This window comes from Dysidea avara, chromosome 3, assembly GCF_963678975.1.
Source record: "Dysidea avara chromosome 3, odDysAvar1.4, whole genome shotgun sequence".
Lineage (NCBI taxonomy): Eukaryota > Metazoa > Porifera > Demospongiae > Dictyoceratida > Dysideidae > Dysidea > Dysidea avara.
Genome location: NC_089274.1, coordinates 19,218,353 through 19,232,009, shown reverse-complemented (window position 1 = coordinate 19,232,009; position 13,657 = coordinate 19,218,353). Strand labels below are relative to the sequence as shown.

The 13,657-nt window shown below is 38.5% G+C and overlaps 1 protein-coding gene across 2 annotated transcripts in view; it reads left to right on the top strand.

Moving 5' to 3' along the window:
• The window catches only part of LOC136249940 (transient receptor potential cation channel subfamily A member 1-like), a 34,596-nt gene that overhangs the window by 578 nt on the left and 20,361 nt on the right, over positions 1-13,657 (top strand). For both annotated transcript variants that reach the window (XR_010698384.1, XM_066042078.1), the window contains exons 2-16: positions 3,733-3,925; positions 4,472-4,633; positions 4,689-5,307; positions 5,361-5,544; positions 5,816-5,920; positions 5,970-6,064; positions 6,113-6,256; positions 6,304-6,424; positions 6,477-6,613; positions 6,660-6,766; positions 6,811-7,169; positions 7,254-7,434; positions 7,499-7,558; positions 7,604-8,034; positions 8,085-8,288. Coding sequence is in view for 1 of the 2 variants with exons in the window: in XM_066042078.1 (XP_065898150.1) it covers positions 3,733-3,925; positions 4,472-4,633; positions 4,689-5,307; positions 5,361-5,544; positions 5,816-5,920; positions 5,970-6,064; positions 6,113-6,256; positions 6,304-6,424; positions 6,477-6,613; positions 6,660-6,766; positions 6,811-7,169; positions 7,254-7,434; positions 7,499-7,558; positions 7,604-8,034; positions 8,085-8,288 (3,102 nt within the window). In the remaining variant the exon portion in view is untranslated. The remainder of the gene's footprint in view (positions 1-3,732; positions 3,926-4,471; positions 4,634-4,688; positions 5,308-5,360; positions 5,545-5,815; positions 5,921-5,969; positions 6,065-6,112; positions 6,257-6,303; positions 6,425-6,476; positions 6,614-6,659; positions 6,767-6,810; positions 7,170-7,253; positions 7,435-7,498; positions 7,559-7,603; positions 8,035-8,084; positions 8,289-13,657) is intronic.

Below are 13,657 nucleotides of genomic sequence, written 5' to 3'. Positions count from 1 at the left end.
CATAGCTGGCTTGCACCTGATCAATCGCTTAGCAGACAATCTCCAATAATTGAAGTTCTGCTATAGCTAAACTACTTCCTACTGTTTGCTGTTCACTGCTTTTGTTTAAATGTGCTGTTGCTACTTGCTACTGTTGTGTTGTAGATATATATACTGGGTAGGTAAAAACAGTGGACCCGGGGACCAAGTTATGTATCTCGACGCTCTAGGCATCCCGTTGCATAACTGGAGCCTGATGTGAAACCATAGCTGGCTTGCACCTGATCAATCGCTTAGCAGACAATCTCCAATAATTGAAGTTCTGCTATAGCTAAACTACTTCCTACTGTTTGCTGTTCACTGCTTTTGTTTAAATGTGCTGTTGCTACTTGCTACTGTTGTGTTGTAGATATATATACTGGGTAGGTAAAAACAGTGGACCCGGGGACTTTGCCCAGTGACAATCTCCAATAATTGAAGTTCTGCTATAGCTAAACTACTTCCTACTGTTTGCTGTTCACTGCTTTTGTTTAAATGTGCTGTTGCTACTTGCTACCTTTGTGTTGTAGATATATATACTGGGTAGGTAAAAACAGTGGACCCGGGGACCAAGGACCAGGGGACCCGGGGACCCACAGAAATCCAACTCTGCTTGGAATTTTATACACTTCACAGTATCCTATACTTGTACTAGGTACCTTTGCAAGTAGTCTTGCATGGCCAATCCACTTTTTCTCCCTTCGTGGTGTCTCGCACAATGTTTACACCAATTAGAAATTATAAGTGCCTCTAAAAAGTGTCTGAAGCTGACAGCATTTATAGGCCACTGCCTGCTGCACATTAAGCATACTAGTCTATTATGCTGCCTAGCTACTAGAGTAGTTTAGGAACATTGTGCAAATGCATCATGACATATGAAGAGCTGCTGAAACTTGCTTAGCTTGGCTTAGCTGGTAATTGTTCGCCTGCTGCACAATGAGCATGCTAGTCTGTTATGTCACCTAGCTACTAAAGTTTAGAGACATTGTGCAAACAAATACTCTGGGAAAATAGCGAGTGACCTGTAATTAATGCAGTCAGCTTCAGACACTTTCAGAGGCGCTTATAATTTCTAGTTGATGTAAACATCGTGCGAGACGCCACGAGGGGGAAAAAGTGGATTGGCAATTCAAGACTACTTGCAGACGTACCTAGTACAAGTATAAAATACTGTGAAGTATAAAAAGTTCCAAGCAGTGTTGGATTTCTGTGGGTCCCCGGGTCCTTGGTCCCCTGGTCCACTGCTTTTACCTACCCATATATACTTGCTACTGACGCTTTTTGTATTACTGGACTGTTCCTGTTAGTTACTTCAGTCATGCAGCTGCTCCCAGCATATATTGCTGTGTTTTTGAGGATTGCTGTTGCTCCTTTCATTGCTGCTGGTTGTATTCCTTTCTTCCAAATTACTTTTCTATTGTTTGGGATAGTGCTGCTGCAGATGTTAGTTTTCATACTCAACAACTGTGGAGGATTCTCAATAGTGCTATGAGTGGTGACTGCTCTATTAGAGTATCTCAATCTTTTACTATGTTTTTTTTTTGTAAGGGGAACATGCGGCACATGCCCCTGTCGTATCTGCCCAGCAATAGTACGCATTTATAAGGATAATAACAGATAATGCTCTTATCTCAAAACTACACAACAATGAAATACATGGTACAAGGCACTATATTTATACCTACAAAGAATTCCTAAACAGCATGTTTACAAAATACAAGCACGCAATAACAAGTCCACAAAAAGCGTGTTTACCTATTAGCATATAATTTATACTATCATAAGAACATCTGCTAATACATGTGATAATTATTACATTACTTAGCTATGTACAATAACAAATAAAATTGCAAAAACAACTTATCATATAATGGCTTCTGATTACTACAGCCCCTATGCCTCTCCTTGGATCCACCACTGTTCAGTTGGTTGCTGTTGCTGCTTGTAAGTGTTGCTGAGGTAGCTGTAAGTGCAAATACAGCTTGCAGATTGCTTCTTCTTACAGCCTGCAATTAGGACTTGGCTGCTACTATTGCATGTAGCTTGCTGCTGTTTCCTTCTCCTGCTGCTGTCACTGCATGCTGCTGCTGCTGTCACTGCTTCTGCTGCTGCCGCTGTTACCACTACTTCTGTTGCTGCTGCCACTGCTTCCGCTGCTGTCACTGCATGCTGCTGCCGCTGTTGCCACTACTTCTGCTGCTGCCGCTGCTGCTGCGGGTTGACAATAGAACTTGCTCTTGAAAACTAACCTCCAAATTGCACATATCTATAGCTTCTATTTTGCACCTATGCAAGAGTTACTTAAATTGTGGGCATAATGTTCTGTACATTTATTGTTTTCTTCCATAGTGCAAGATCTTGAGGTATATACGTGTAGTATTAGGTGAACCTTTTTGTCCATATAGAACCTGCAAAAGGTCAGTAAATACATTATTGAAGTACAGTACTCTAGGAGTAGTGTGTAATGGCTGTACATCAGATCTCAAGTGGTGTTCCATAGTATATACTTTCTTCTGGTACCTGTCCAATTGTACAAAGGACCAAAAAGCAGGGAAACAAGGGAACAGTTAAAAAGTTGTAAAACAACTTGTAAGTTTAGCTTTCTCCCATGCTGGCACCATATTTGGCAATACTACAACAATTAATACTTTTCTTATATCACTAGATGAATAAAAAATTGAAAATTTTAAGATGGAGAATAGGGATCGCTGAAAAAAGCCATGAAACAAGAAGGTATTGCTGGGGTGGTAGTTTAAACCACAAATCCCTATTTTGAATCTCTGTCATAGATCTTTAGTTACATGCTCGAATCGATTCACTCAGCAGACTCATTCATGTTTATCTGAACTTATTTGCATAATGCCAGATGGTAGTGATTTGGATGCAAACCTAAATCTTAGGCAATGTAGGGATTTATGTCATCAAGGTAGATCCAAGGGTGGGCACAGGGAGCACGTGCCCCCTCCCAAAAAAACAACAATGCTTTAATACAGCAATCAGTAAAATACTCTAATAGAACAGTCATCACACAATTGACTATTGAGAATCGTTCATAGTTGCTGAGTATGCAAACTATCATCTACAGCACAATCCCATGCATGGGTATATACACTTAGCCTGCTAAGAATATTTTGCAAATAAAATGCACATGGTCTTGAGTATGCCATTCTTTTTGAGTATATATATGCCATTCTTTAGGCTCATATATAGCATAGCTGAGCTATTCATGTATGATTGTAACTTATCCCTATACAACTTTTGATCAATGTAGTTTGCTTAGAAAGCAGTCTGATTTAAACATTTGTGCATAAAACCACCCTACATCAAATTTTCAGTTCTGAGACATGAAATGGCTTTAGCACGCCCCCCCCCCCCAGACCCCCTGCTCCATATACCTACTCCCTGGTGCACCCCCCTTGGATCTGTCCCTGGTCATCGAAAAGAATTTGTGACTAAATTCAACAAAAGAATGTGATACACATGTGCATGCTTCAAGATTAAGATGCATGCTATTAGGGGTGGCCATTCCATCCTTTGATCAGCATGTGCTTTTTTTCATGATTGTCCACTGTCTTTCAAGGTTATCATGATGGTTTATTTCTGGTAGTTCTCTTCAACTCTTTATTCACTGCATTTGTGTTGGTATAATACTGATGTCCTATTTGGTTGTCTGTTCCCTTGATAGGCTTACTGTTATTTGTATTATGACTATAGGCAGTGGCTGATGGAGACATAGAGTACATCACAGCATTACTGCACAGAGCTGCAGAGCTCACCCTTACTGATCCAAACTTGCCTATCATCAGATTTTTAGAAATATGCAATGAAGATGGTTACAACTTACTTCATGCTACAGTAATTCATAAAAAGCTTGAAATTATGGAGCTACTGTTTGAGTATGGGACAAGTAGGTATTTTGTGACTACTTGTCTAATCAAGCCACTGCACACTAATAAGGTCACCTGTCTACACCAGTCATTGTAACATTTCCAAAAAGTGTCATTTGTGTGCAACCACTTGCTTAAAAAGGTCAGGAAATTTGGTCCCAATAGGCTTGTTTCACTGTTGGTATATAGTTAGGGTACAATAGTCTTACCACCTAACCCTTTTCTCCAGGGGTGATATTGGTAAAATCTGAAAGGGTCTGGAGGGATAAATGGTTAGATTGGTAACAGGTACCAGTTGATAATCAGTCTTTTTTGTTAGACGAGAAGGCTGTATGAAATTAATATAAGTTTGACATAACTACTTTTAGTTTTCGTGACATGGCTGTGTGTTGTGTGCATGTTCTGTGTTCATGTGCATAGTGCATGTTTGTATGTGTGTGCACGTGGCACGTGTGTGTGTGTGTGTGTGCGTGCGTGCGTGCGTGCGTGCGTGTGTGTGATATATGGTTGTAGTAGTGCATATAATTATTATGTTGTGTGGAAATAGATTGTTGTTTTCACACTAGATATTATTGACACACCGACTAAGGATAAATACCAAGACACTCCACTGATCCTGGCCATTAAGAATTTTGCAATCTTTTTAAATCCACCTCCAAAGATACGTAGTAGTTCAGCAGCTTGCCTTTCTGTTAGTGTACAAGTCGTGCAAAATCTTTTAGCAATTGGTGAGTGGTATGAGATGTGTTTTGTTAATTATAATTACATTGTATTTCTAAAAAGGTGCCAGTGTTAATGCTGAAAATGCGAGAGGAGATACTCCATTAATTTTGGCTTGCAAAATTCAAAATTTAGACTTAGTTAAACGAATCTGCAAACACGCGAATATCAAGGTAAACAAAAAGAACAACCTTGGGAAGTCTGCACTTCACTATGCAGCTGCCTTCAACAACACAGAGCTGGCACTTGTACTACTTGATTGTAATGCAAGTATAACTGAAGAGGACATTGATGGCTTTACTCCTGTGCACACAGCTTGTAAATATGGTAGAGAAGAGGTTCTCTACTTGATGCTAGAGAGACAACGTGAATCAATTGTAGATATCATGTGCATGGCAACCAATGACGGAAAAACACCATTGCTTATAGCAAAAAGTGCTATTAACTTTTCTAGTAATATCATAGATTTTCTCATATCACAAGGCTCAAGGCTGTCAGCAGTGGACAAACACAAAAATTCATTGTTGCATGTCTATACAACACACGATGATGTTGACCTTCATGAGCGCATTTTGGAAGCAGAGCCTTCGCTTTTGAAAGCCAGGAACTTCAATTTAGAAACACCACTTCATATAGCTGCATCCTATGGGCTTAAAGAAACTTGTGTTTTCTACATGGAAAGGTAAATGATAGTTTATCAGCTTTACAAATTGTAATATTACATACACTATACAGAGGTGCAGATTATAAAGCCAGGGATATCAACAACTCTATTCCTATCATGCGAGCTATCATGTGTGGCCATCAGTCTGTGATAAAGACAATCCTGGAGTTTGGCTGTGAAGTGACCATGCCTATAAAACACCAGAAGACACTACTAGAATGGGCAATTGAAAACGAATACAATGTTTTAATTGAGGTTATCTACATGTAGTGTCTATATAGTTGTATTGTGTACACCATGCAGCAAACTATAGGATTTATAGGTAATTGTTTCAGTATAGTGATATCAGAAAACACCAAAAAGTAGTAACAATCACTTTGCATGGTAACTCACAAGCTAGGCCTATTGTTCAATATTATTAACAGATACATGGCACCTATCACCTATCTGTACACGGTACGTATGCTTCAATTTAAAAGTTGTACTGTTGCATACATACTGATTTAAATTTTCTTTTCTGCAACAGGCAATGTGTGAGTTTTACACAGAGAATGCCATGTATCACCCAACTTGTAGTTGGTCGGATGTCATCAACGTAGCTGCTAAGACTGGACAAGTGTCCACTTTGGGGGTAAACTATAAAGATGTACAGAGAATGTGTTATTGTTTTTGTTGTGTAGTTAATGTTGGAACTAAATACTGTTAAACATTTTGCTTCATTTGACAAAGAGTGCAGTTATGCTCTTACTACTGCAGTAAAGCAGGGTCATTTAAAGTAAATAAATGTGATAAGTGCACTATTTATAATGTTTCTACCACTCAGTTGTGTTAAACTACTCTATGAGCAAAAATCTGGGTTAACTTCTTCAGACAATGGGACTGACACTCCTTTGCATATTGCTTGTCGGTGTGGCCACTTTGAATTGGTTAAATACTTACTTAGCCAAGGTGCTGATTCAGAAATATGGTACAGTGATTAAAAACACTGGTACTTTTATGAGTAGTTGTTTATAGCAATTCAACTGAAGGGACTGCAGTGGCTTGTGCAGCTGCCAATGGCCATGAACACATTGTATCATATCTTATCAACAATGGAGCCTCAACCACAGGAGGCTACTACAAGAGTGACTTGAAAGCAAGCATATTTTGTTATGTAACAAAAGAGTTTTATTTTGTTCTTTGGCTAGACCACACCCCTCATATTAGCATCACGGAATGGTCACTCTGGAGTTGTGAAGGTATTGCTACAGTATGAGGTAGAGATTAACTTGAAGAGCTCTAATGGTCTTAACTGCCTCTGTGAAGCCATTCTCAATGGACACCGGTTAGTGAATCATGTGTCATTGTAAGTGTTATCATTTGCTGTTCAGCTCCACAGTTCTGACAATACTCCGCAGTACTAATTGGAAAGATGCCATGAGGTTTAGGACTGAAGCAAACATAACACCAATGAGAATGATGATTAAGCACATGCCTGGTAAATATACTAAATTTATCATATTATATGAGATGTTGTATTAGATGTTGCTGAAGTGGCTTTGTTCAAGTGCATCACTCCTGATTACAGTGTGAATGAGATGGGTCACCGAAAGTTGAATCATATAACATACTCGTTTGAATTTTTGGATGATTTTACAGCACCTCACAAGAACGTTAGAAGTTACGTTGCTGGGGCAATGACTCAAATGGGCTTAGTTAGATCAGGATCTTACAGCCAGAGATCTGTTACGGTAGACTCTGGGGTGTATATGCTTATGCCCACTGACAAAGACATGATCAATTCTGACACCTCTAAAAGGATTAAAAATTCACAGCAAGAAGGATACGATGACTGGATGATCAAAGATTATGATATCAAAAATCATGTATTGAATCTAATGGTTAGTGGAAAATCTGTGTGTAGTTTCCTCTAGTCGTGTTGCTATTATAGTAACCTGCATGCTGTGAAAAGGTTTTTGCATTAGGTACAACATAAGCGAATCAGTCTTCTAAAACATCCAGTTGTTTCAGAGCTACTGAAATTCAAGTGGAACAAATTTGGTTTACCAGTATTTATACTCAACTTTGTCTTATATGCTTTGTTTGTTGTGCTACTTACAACCTTAGTTGGGCTAACACCTCTCCCACAGAGAAATCAATGTAGAGGTAAGTATGAAAGTATACTTGTATATATGCTAGTGTCATATTTAATGTACTTCATATTTTATAGAAGACTACAATACAAATAAAGACCACAATGGAAGTAATGGAACTGATAAATATTGTGAAGGTAACTATCTGACTAAAAATGTGGAACTTATCTATTGCAAATTAGGTACACATATTACTGGCCTACTTCAAGGTTTTGTGAAGAATGCTTGCAGGGTTGTCATTATTGTTTCTGTTATTCTGTTTATTTTTAACATGCTAAAACTGATTCGCAGAAAGAGGACATTTATCCTTGACATTGCAAGTTGGACTGAAGTGTTGTTTTCAGTGTCTTCAGCTTTATTTGCAATATTTTATCTACACACTTACAAAGCACATCAGTGTGACTGCATCAGTAATGGAACTTGGAGGATAGGAGTTGTGGCAGTGTTTTCTGGATGGTGTTCATTGACAGCCCGTTTGAGCAAGTTTCCTGTCACTGGAATAATCATCAATATGATGTTAAGTATAATATACACTTTCATATCACTATTACCAATTGCTCTGTTACTCTGCTTCACCTTTGCCCTTCCATTTTATATGATATTAGCACAACCTGTAAGTACACTTGTTGATAAATATGTCTGTTTTCCTGAAGTTTTGTATAGGGGAGAAGGACGGCATTTTCTGATCTTGGCCGTAGCTTACTAAAGACACTGGTGATGACTACAGGGGAGTTTGAGTTTGATACTATTTACATCAATGAACAGGATGATGTTGATAAGGGTATAAGCCTGGAATTTCCAGTTGAAACTACTATATTTTGGGTAATATTTGTTATAATGATGCCCATTCTTTTCAGCAACTTGCTGGTGAGTAACTAGTACACTGTACATGTGTTGAATTGCCAATTGAAACCACTACTGTAACACAAGTTTTTAAATGCGTGGATAGCTTCATGCTTACAGACAAAAATGAACGGTATTAGTTATTCTTGCATTGTAGAGATTCAGTAATAGCACATTTTTTACATTATGAACTCTTGGTGATAGGACCATGCACCTCCTACAGGGTATCTTTAAACACTTCATTGTCCTGTTGTCATCCCCAATTCAGTTCAGCCTCAGAAATATAAAAATTATTTGTGGGGGCATGTTACCTGTTACTGAATGCTATGTATCATACGGGCTATATCATCCATTAAATGCCCTAGCTCATAGAAATAAATTCTGTCACTATACACAATGTGGTTACCATGCCTTGGTAAAAGAATACGCAGAGCTTGAATGAAGCAAAGTTAGGCCCTCTAGAGAGAGATACTCTAATAGAGTAGTCTAGGCTTTTCTATTAGAGTAACTCTAAAATAGAGCAATCGTGTGTGCCTCATTATTTTTATTTATGTATTTATTTATTTATTTATTAAGACTTTACAGCACAAGTGCTGAAGGTCTGGTCCTACAGCCTGTTTGAAGTTGTTACAGAAAGTATGATTGAAAAGGTAGAGAAAGGAGAAAAAATCCTTGACTGGACCTTTGAACCTGCAGCCATTCGATTAACGGTCAAACACTTACAAGAGTCTGCCAGATGGTCAGGATGTCTTCTCCTTGTTAATTTCAAGTATTTGTATTCATAGGAACCTTAGAGAGCGCAATCGTACAGTGTAGAGTGTGCAACTTACTTTTGCAATATGTGCTCATAATTAATAGAGTATGTTATGTATATATGCAAAGTGCAATACAATTGACAAGTAGAAAACATTCTGACTCCTGTAAGCATTCGAACATAAATTGGATGGCTGCAGGTTCCAGGTCCAGTCATGGATTTTTTTCTCCTTTCTACACCTTTTCAAACATTTTTAATTAGGCTGTAGGACCAGGTGTCTTACAGACCTTCAACACTTGTGCTGTAAAGCCTTTACAAAATTAAATTACAACTACAGAATGTGTCAGTATGATACAGCTACTAGTGGTATATGCACATGTGAGAATCAACTGGTTAAGTCCATGCAACATCTCCCTTTTTAGGAATAACAACACTGTGGAGGTCTCATCATAGTGCTAGCCTGTGAACAAATTTGTACTGCTTGACGTTCTGTAGTATTTCCCCCACTTGCAGGTTCATTTGGGAGAGGTGTATCAGTCTCAAGGTATACTTCTATGATGGACCTCCTAGCCAGGTGGTGACAGTTTCTGTGAACTACTCCTGAGGAAGTCTGGACTGTGTAAAATCTAGGCATGTGTGTCTTTTAATCTATTCTCCCCAATACTTGCTTTCTCCTTGTATGCACTCATACCAATGTGGGAACTGATTGTATTCTGTGCCTGTGGTTAAACTACATTTGCTCTTTGGACTTGTAGGCTTCACCAGTGCTTCTTAAAATGTTTCAAATGAGACTAGCGGGGAGTCAGCTGAGGGGCTAGTCAATGGAATTTTCTGTCCAAATAATAACTCTGCATGGCTGATGGAACACCATGACACATTTGCAAAAGACATAAGTTTCTGAAAATTGGAGTAATCATTTAACTGTTCTCACTGCTTTATCTACCCCCCACCCATTGCTTTGTGGGTATTTTGGACTGCTTGTAACAAGGTGGTAGCTATATTGTGAGGAAAAATATTTAAAAGTATTGCATCTAAGCTGTGCATGGTCCATTGTCAGTTCCAATGTTGATGGAATATAATGCCATGTCTCCCAAAAATAGATCTGAAGGCATTTACTATGGCAGCTGAAGTGGTGGTATACGTACATAGCTGGATGTACCTTGAGTAATAGTCTATCACCAGGAGGTGCTAGGTAGTCTCCAGGTCTGTAGCTACTCTCTCCCAAGGCCCATTGTGGAAGTGGAAACACAATCAGTGGCTTATGAGGAGGGATGCATGTCTTCTAACATTGAGGAGAGTTCTTTACATAAGCTTTGGACACACTGGGCCACCATACAGATGGCAGTGATCAAAAGATTCTTTGATGGCCATGATGTATCTTGTATAAAGTCTCAGTATGAAGTTTCTCTGACATGACAAAACAGTTCCATACAGAAATGACCCATTTATAGGCTCAACTCACCATGAAAATGCCAAAAAGGGGTTAAGGTCTTCTTGGAGAGAGGAGTGTTTTGGCCAGCCTGATTGACAATATAGGAGATGACCAGCTGTTTTGATGATTGAATCCTTTGCTTGCTCATGACAGTAGACCTGCAGATGTTTCTTGCTGGTTGGCAGATAGGAGGTAATACTTTGTATGAAATATAAATACAATCAAGAGTTCATCAAGACACACGATAGTGTGTCGTGCGGCCCAAGAAGCCAGCGCGCCACACCGTGAGTATATTAACAGGAAGAAAGAAAACGCAATTTTCACACCTATGTAGCTCTGTGATCCCTTATCCGATTGGAACCAAATTTGCTATAGAGACGTGCCGCCCAGTTAGGGGAGTCTACATACCAAATTTGAAGAAAATCGGTCCAGCCATTTCCGAGATACGAGCGAACAAAATTTCATTTTAATACCTGTTAAGTCTGGTGTTCCACAGGGCAGTATACTAGGACCGTTACTATTTTTAATCTATATAAATGACTTATCTCATGTCGTAGTACGTTTGCCGATGACCTAAAGTGTTATCTACCTATAAGAACTCATATGGACTCCACTCATCTCCAACATGATTTGAACCTATTATATAAGTGGAGTACAGAGAACCTTCTTTCTTTCAAAGTTAACAAATGTGTTGTCCTACAGTGTTTACCATCATCAACTTCAGCTATCACTGTTTACAATCTTGATAATTTTGAACTATCTAAAGTACCTCAACACAAAGATCTTGGCATCATATTTACAACAAACTTAACTTGGCAATCCCATTACGAAGCCATTACAGCTAAGGCTTATAAATCAATTGGTCTGATACGGCGAACATTCAAAAACACTATATCAATCCAACCCAAAAGAACTCTTGTATTGTATTGTATTGTATTAATGCTTTACAGTGACCAGCACTGAAGGTCTGACAGCAACATGTGCTGCAGCCTTAGGATTACCTAACCTAATTTCAAGGACTTAGACTTAGTGACCTCTTCATTTAACCTTAGTCAGATCAACCTTATTGTATTGCTCTCCTTTGTGGCGGCCCAATCTCATTAAGGATATGTCGATGTTGGAAAGAATTCAGCGACGTGCCACCAACTTTATTTTAAACGATTTTACTTCGGATTACAAGGAAAGACTTATGGATCTCAAACTATTACTCTTAATGTACACATTTGAATTACTAGACATTCTATTTTTCATCAGATCATTAAAGTATCCTACTCCTAGTTTTAACATCTCCAATTATGTAACCTTCAATAATTCTAATACCAGATCATCAAATATCAAACTACATCACAAGATTTTAAGTAATTCAATATGTGCCAATTCTTATTTTTATAGGCTTCCCAGATTATGGAATTCTCTGCCAGTAATTGACCTTACCCTCTCCTTCAACACAATTAAGCAACAGTTAAAGAGCTATTTATGGGAACATTTTTAAAGTAATTTTTATTCAAATAATAAATGTACTTTCCATTTCGCATGTCCTTGTTGTAATTGTGCTAAGCTCCCCAACCCTTGTAACTATCATTTATTGTAATAACTAGTTTCATAGGCTTTTGGTAATTAAGTTAAGTATAAGTAGTTAGTTTTATAGGCATCTGGCATTGATTGTCATTTGTCCTTCAGATCACCTTTCCAATCATACTGTCTTATTATTGTACCTACCATCCTTGTAATTTTACTGTGTATCTGTAAAGCAATGAAATAAATGAAATAAAAATAAATAAAATAATTTCTTCGTTTTTTTCTTCTTCATCTTCTTCATTTCGCACACTTGGCAAAATTCGCCATAAAACACGAATGCGTACTCGGATTGGGATGAAATTTGGCACACTTAAAGGGCCCATTAAGGCGGATCTCCGTACCAACTTTGGTAGGAATCCGATGAACATTCACGGAGTTATTACCGATTATTTGCGTAAAATAAGGTCGAAGGTCTGTCACGCCTACAGGGTAAACCCCTTGGAGGAATCAGTTGAAAATTGATATGTAGATGGAGCAACCATCGTAGGAGTGCCTTTTTGTGGTTTGAAAGGAATCGAGATAAAGACCATGGAGATATGACACAAAACCCAACCTGTGTCAAAATTACGCGATCGATTTTTATGAATAAAAAAACTATTAGTTTTCGTGTCTACCAGGCAAACCGCTTAGAGCAATGAACTGAAAATCAGTATGTAGCTGGAATAATCATCATAGAAAGTTCTTGCAGTAGTACAGAAGAATCGGATTACAAATCACTGCGAAAGGCAACTACGTGCAGCAAATGCGAGATCGAGATACTCTAATAGAACAGTCACCCTAATAAAGCATTCAGCTGCATGTATAATTTACTACATTGCAAGTTATTCTGTAGGGAATTTAGCTACAAACAAGTCACCCCTGTAGTCAGATCAGCTAGAAGAAGGTACCTAATAGAGAGTTCAGCTACAAAGAAGCCATCATGTAGAGAGTTCAGCTCAAATAAATCACCCTGTAGAGAATTCAGCTACAAACAAATTGCCCTGTAGAGAGATCAGCTAGAAAAAGTTACCTTGTAGAGAGTTCAGTTACAAAGAAACAATCATGCAAAGAGTTTAGCTGCAAACAAATCACCCAGTAGAAAGTTCCGCTATGAACAGATCACACTATAGAGAGTTCAGTTAGAAACAAGTCATCCTGTAGAGAGATCAGCTAGAAGAAGTCACATTGTAGAGAGTTCAGTTACAAAGAAACAATCATGCAAAGAGTTCAGCTACAAACAAATCACCCTGTAGAGAGTTCAGCTAGAAACAAGTCACCCTGTAGAGAGATCAGCTAGAAACAAGTCACCCTGTAGAGAGTTCAGCTAGAAGAAGTTACATTGTAGAGAGTTCAGCTACAAAGAAACTACCATGTAGAGAGTTCAGCTGCAAACAAATTGCCCTGTAGAGACAAACAAATCACCCTGTAGAAAGATCAGCTAGAAGAAGTTACCTTGTAGAGAATTCAGCTACAAACAAATCACCCTGTAGAGGGTTCAACTACAAACAAGTCACCCTGTAGAGAGTTCAGCTAGAAGAAGGTACATTGTAGAGAGTTCAGCTACAAAGAAACTACCATGTAGAGAGTTCAGCTGCAAACAATTTGCCCTGTATAGAATTCAGCTACAAACAAATCACCCTGTAGAAAGAT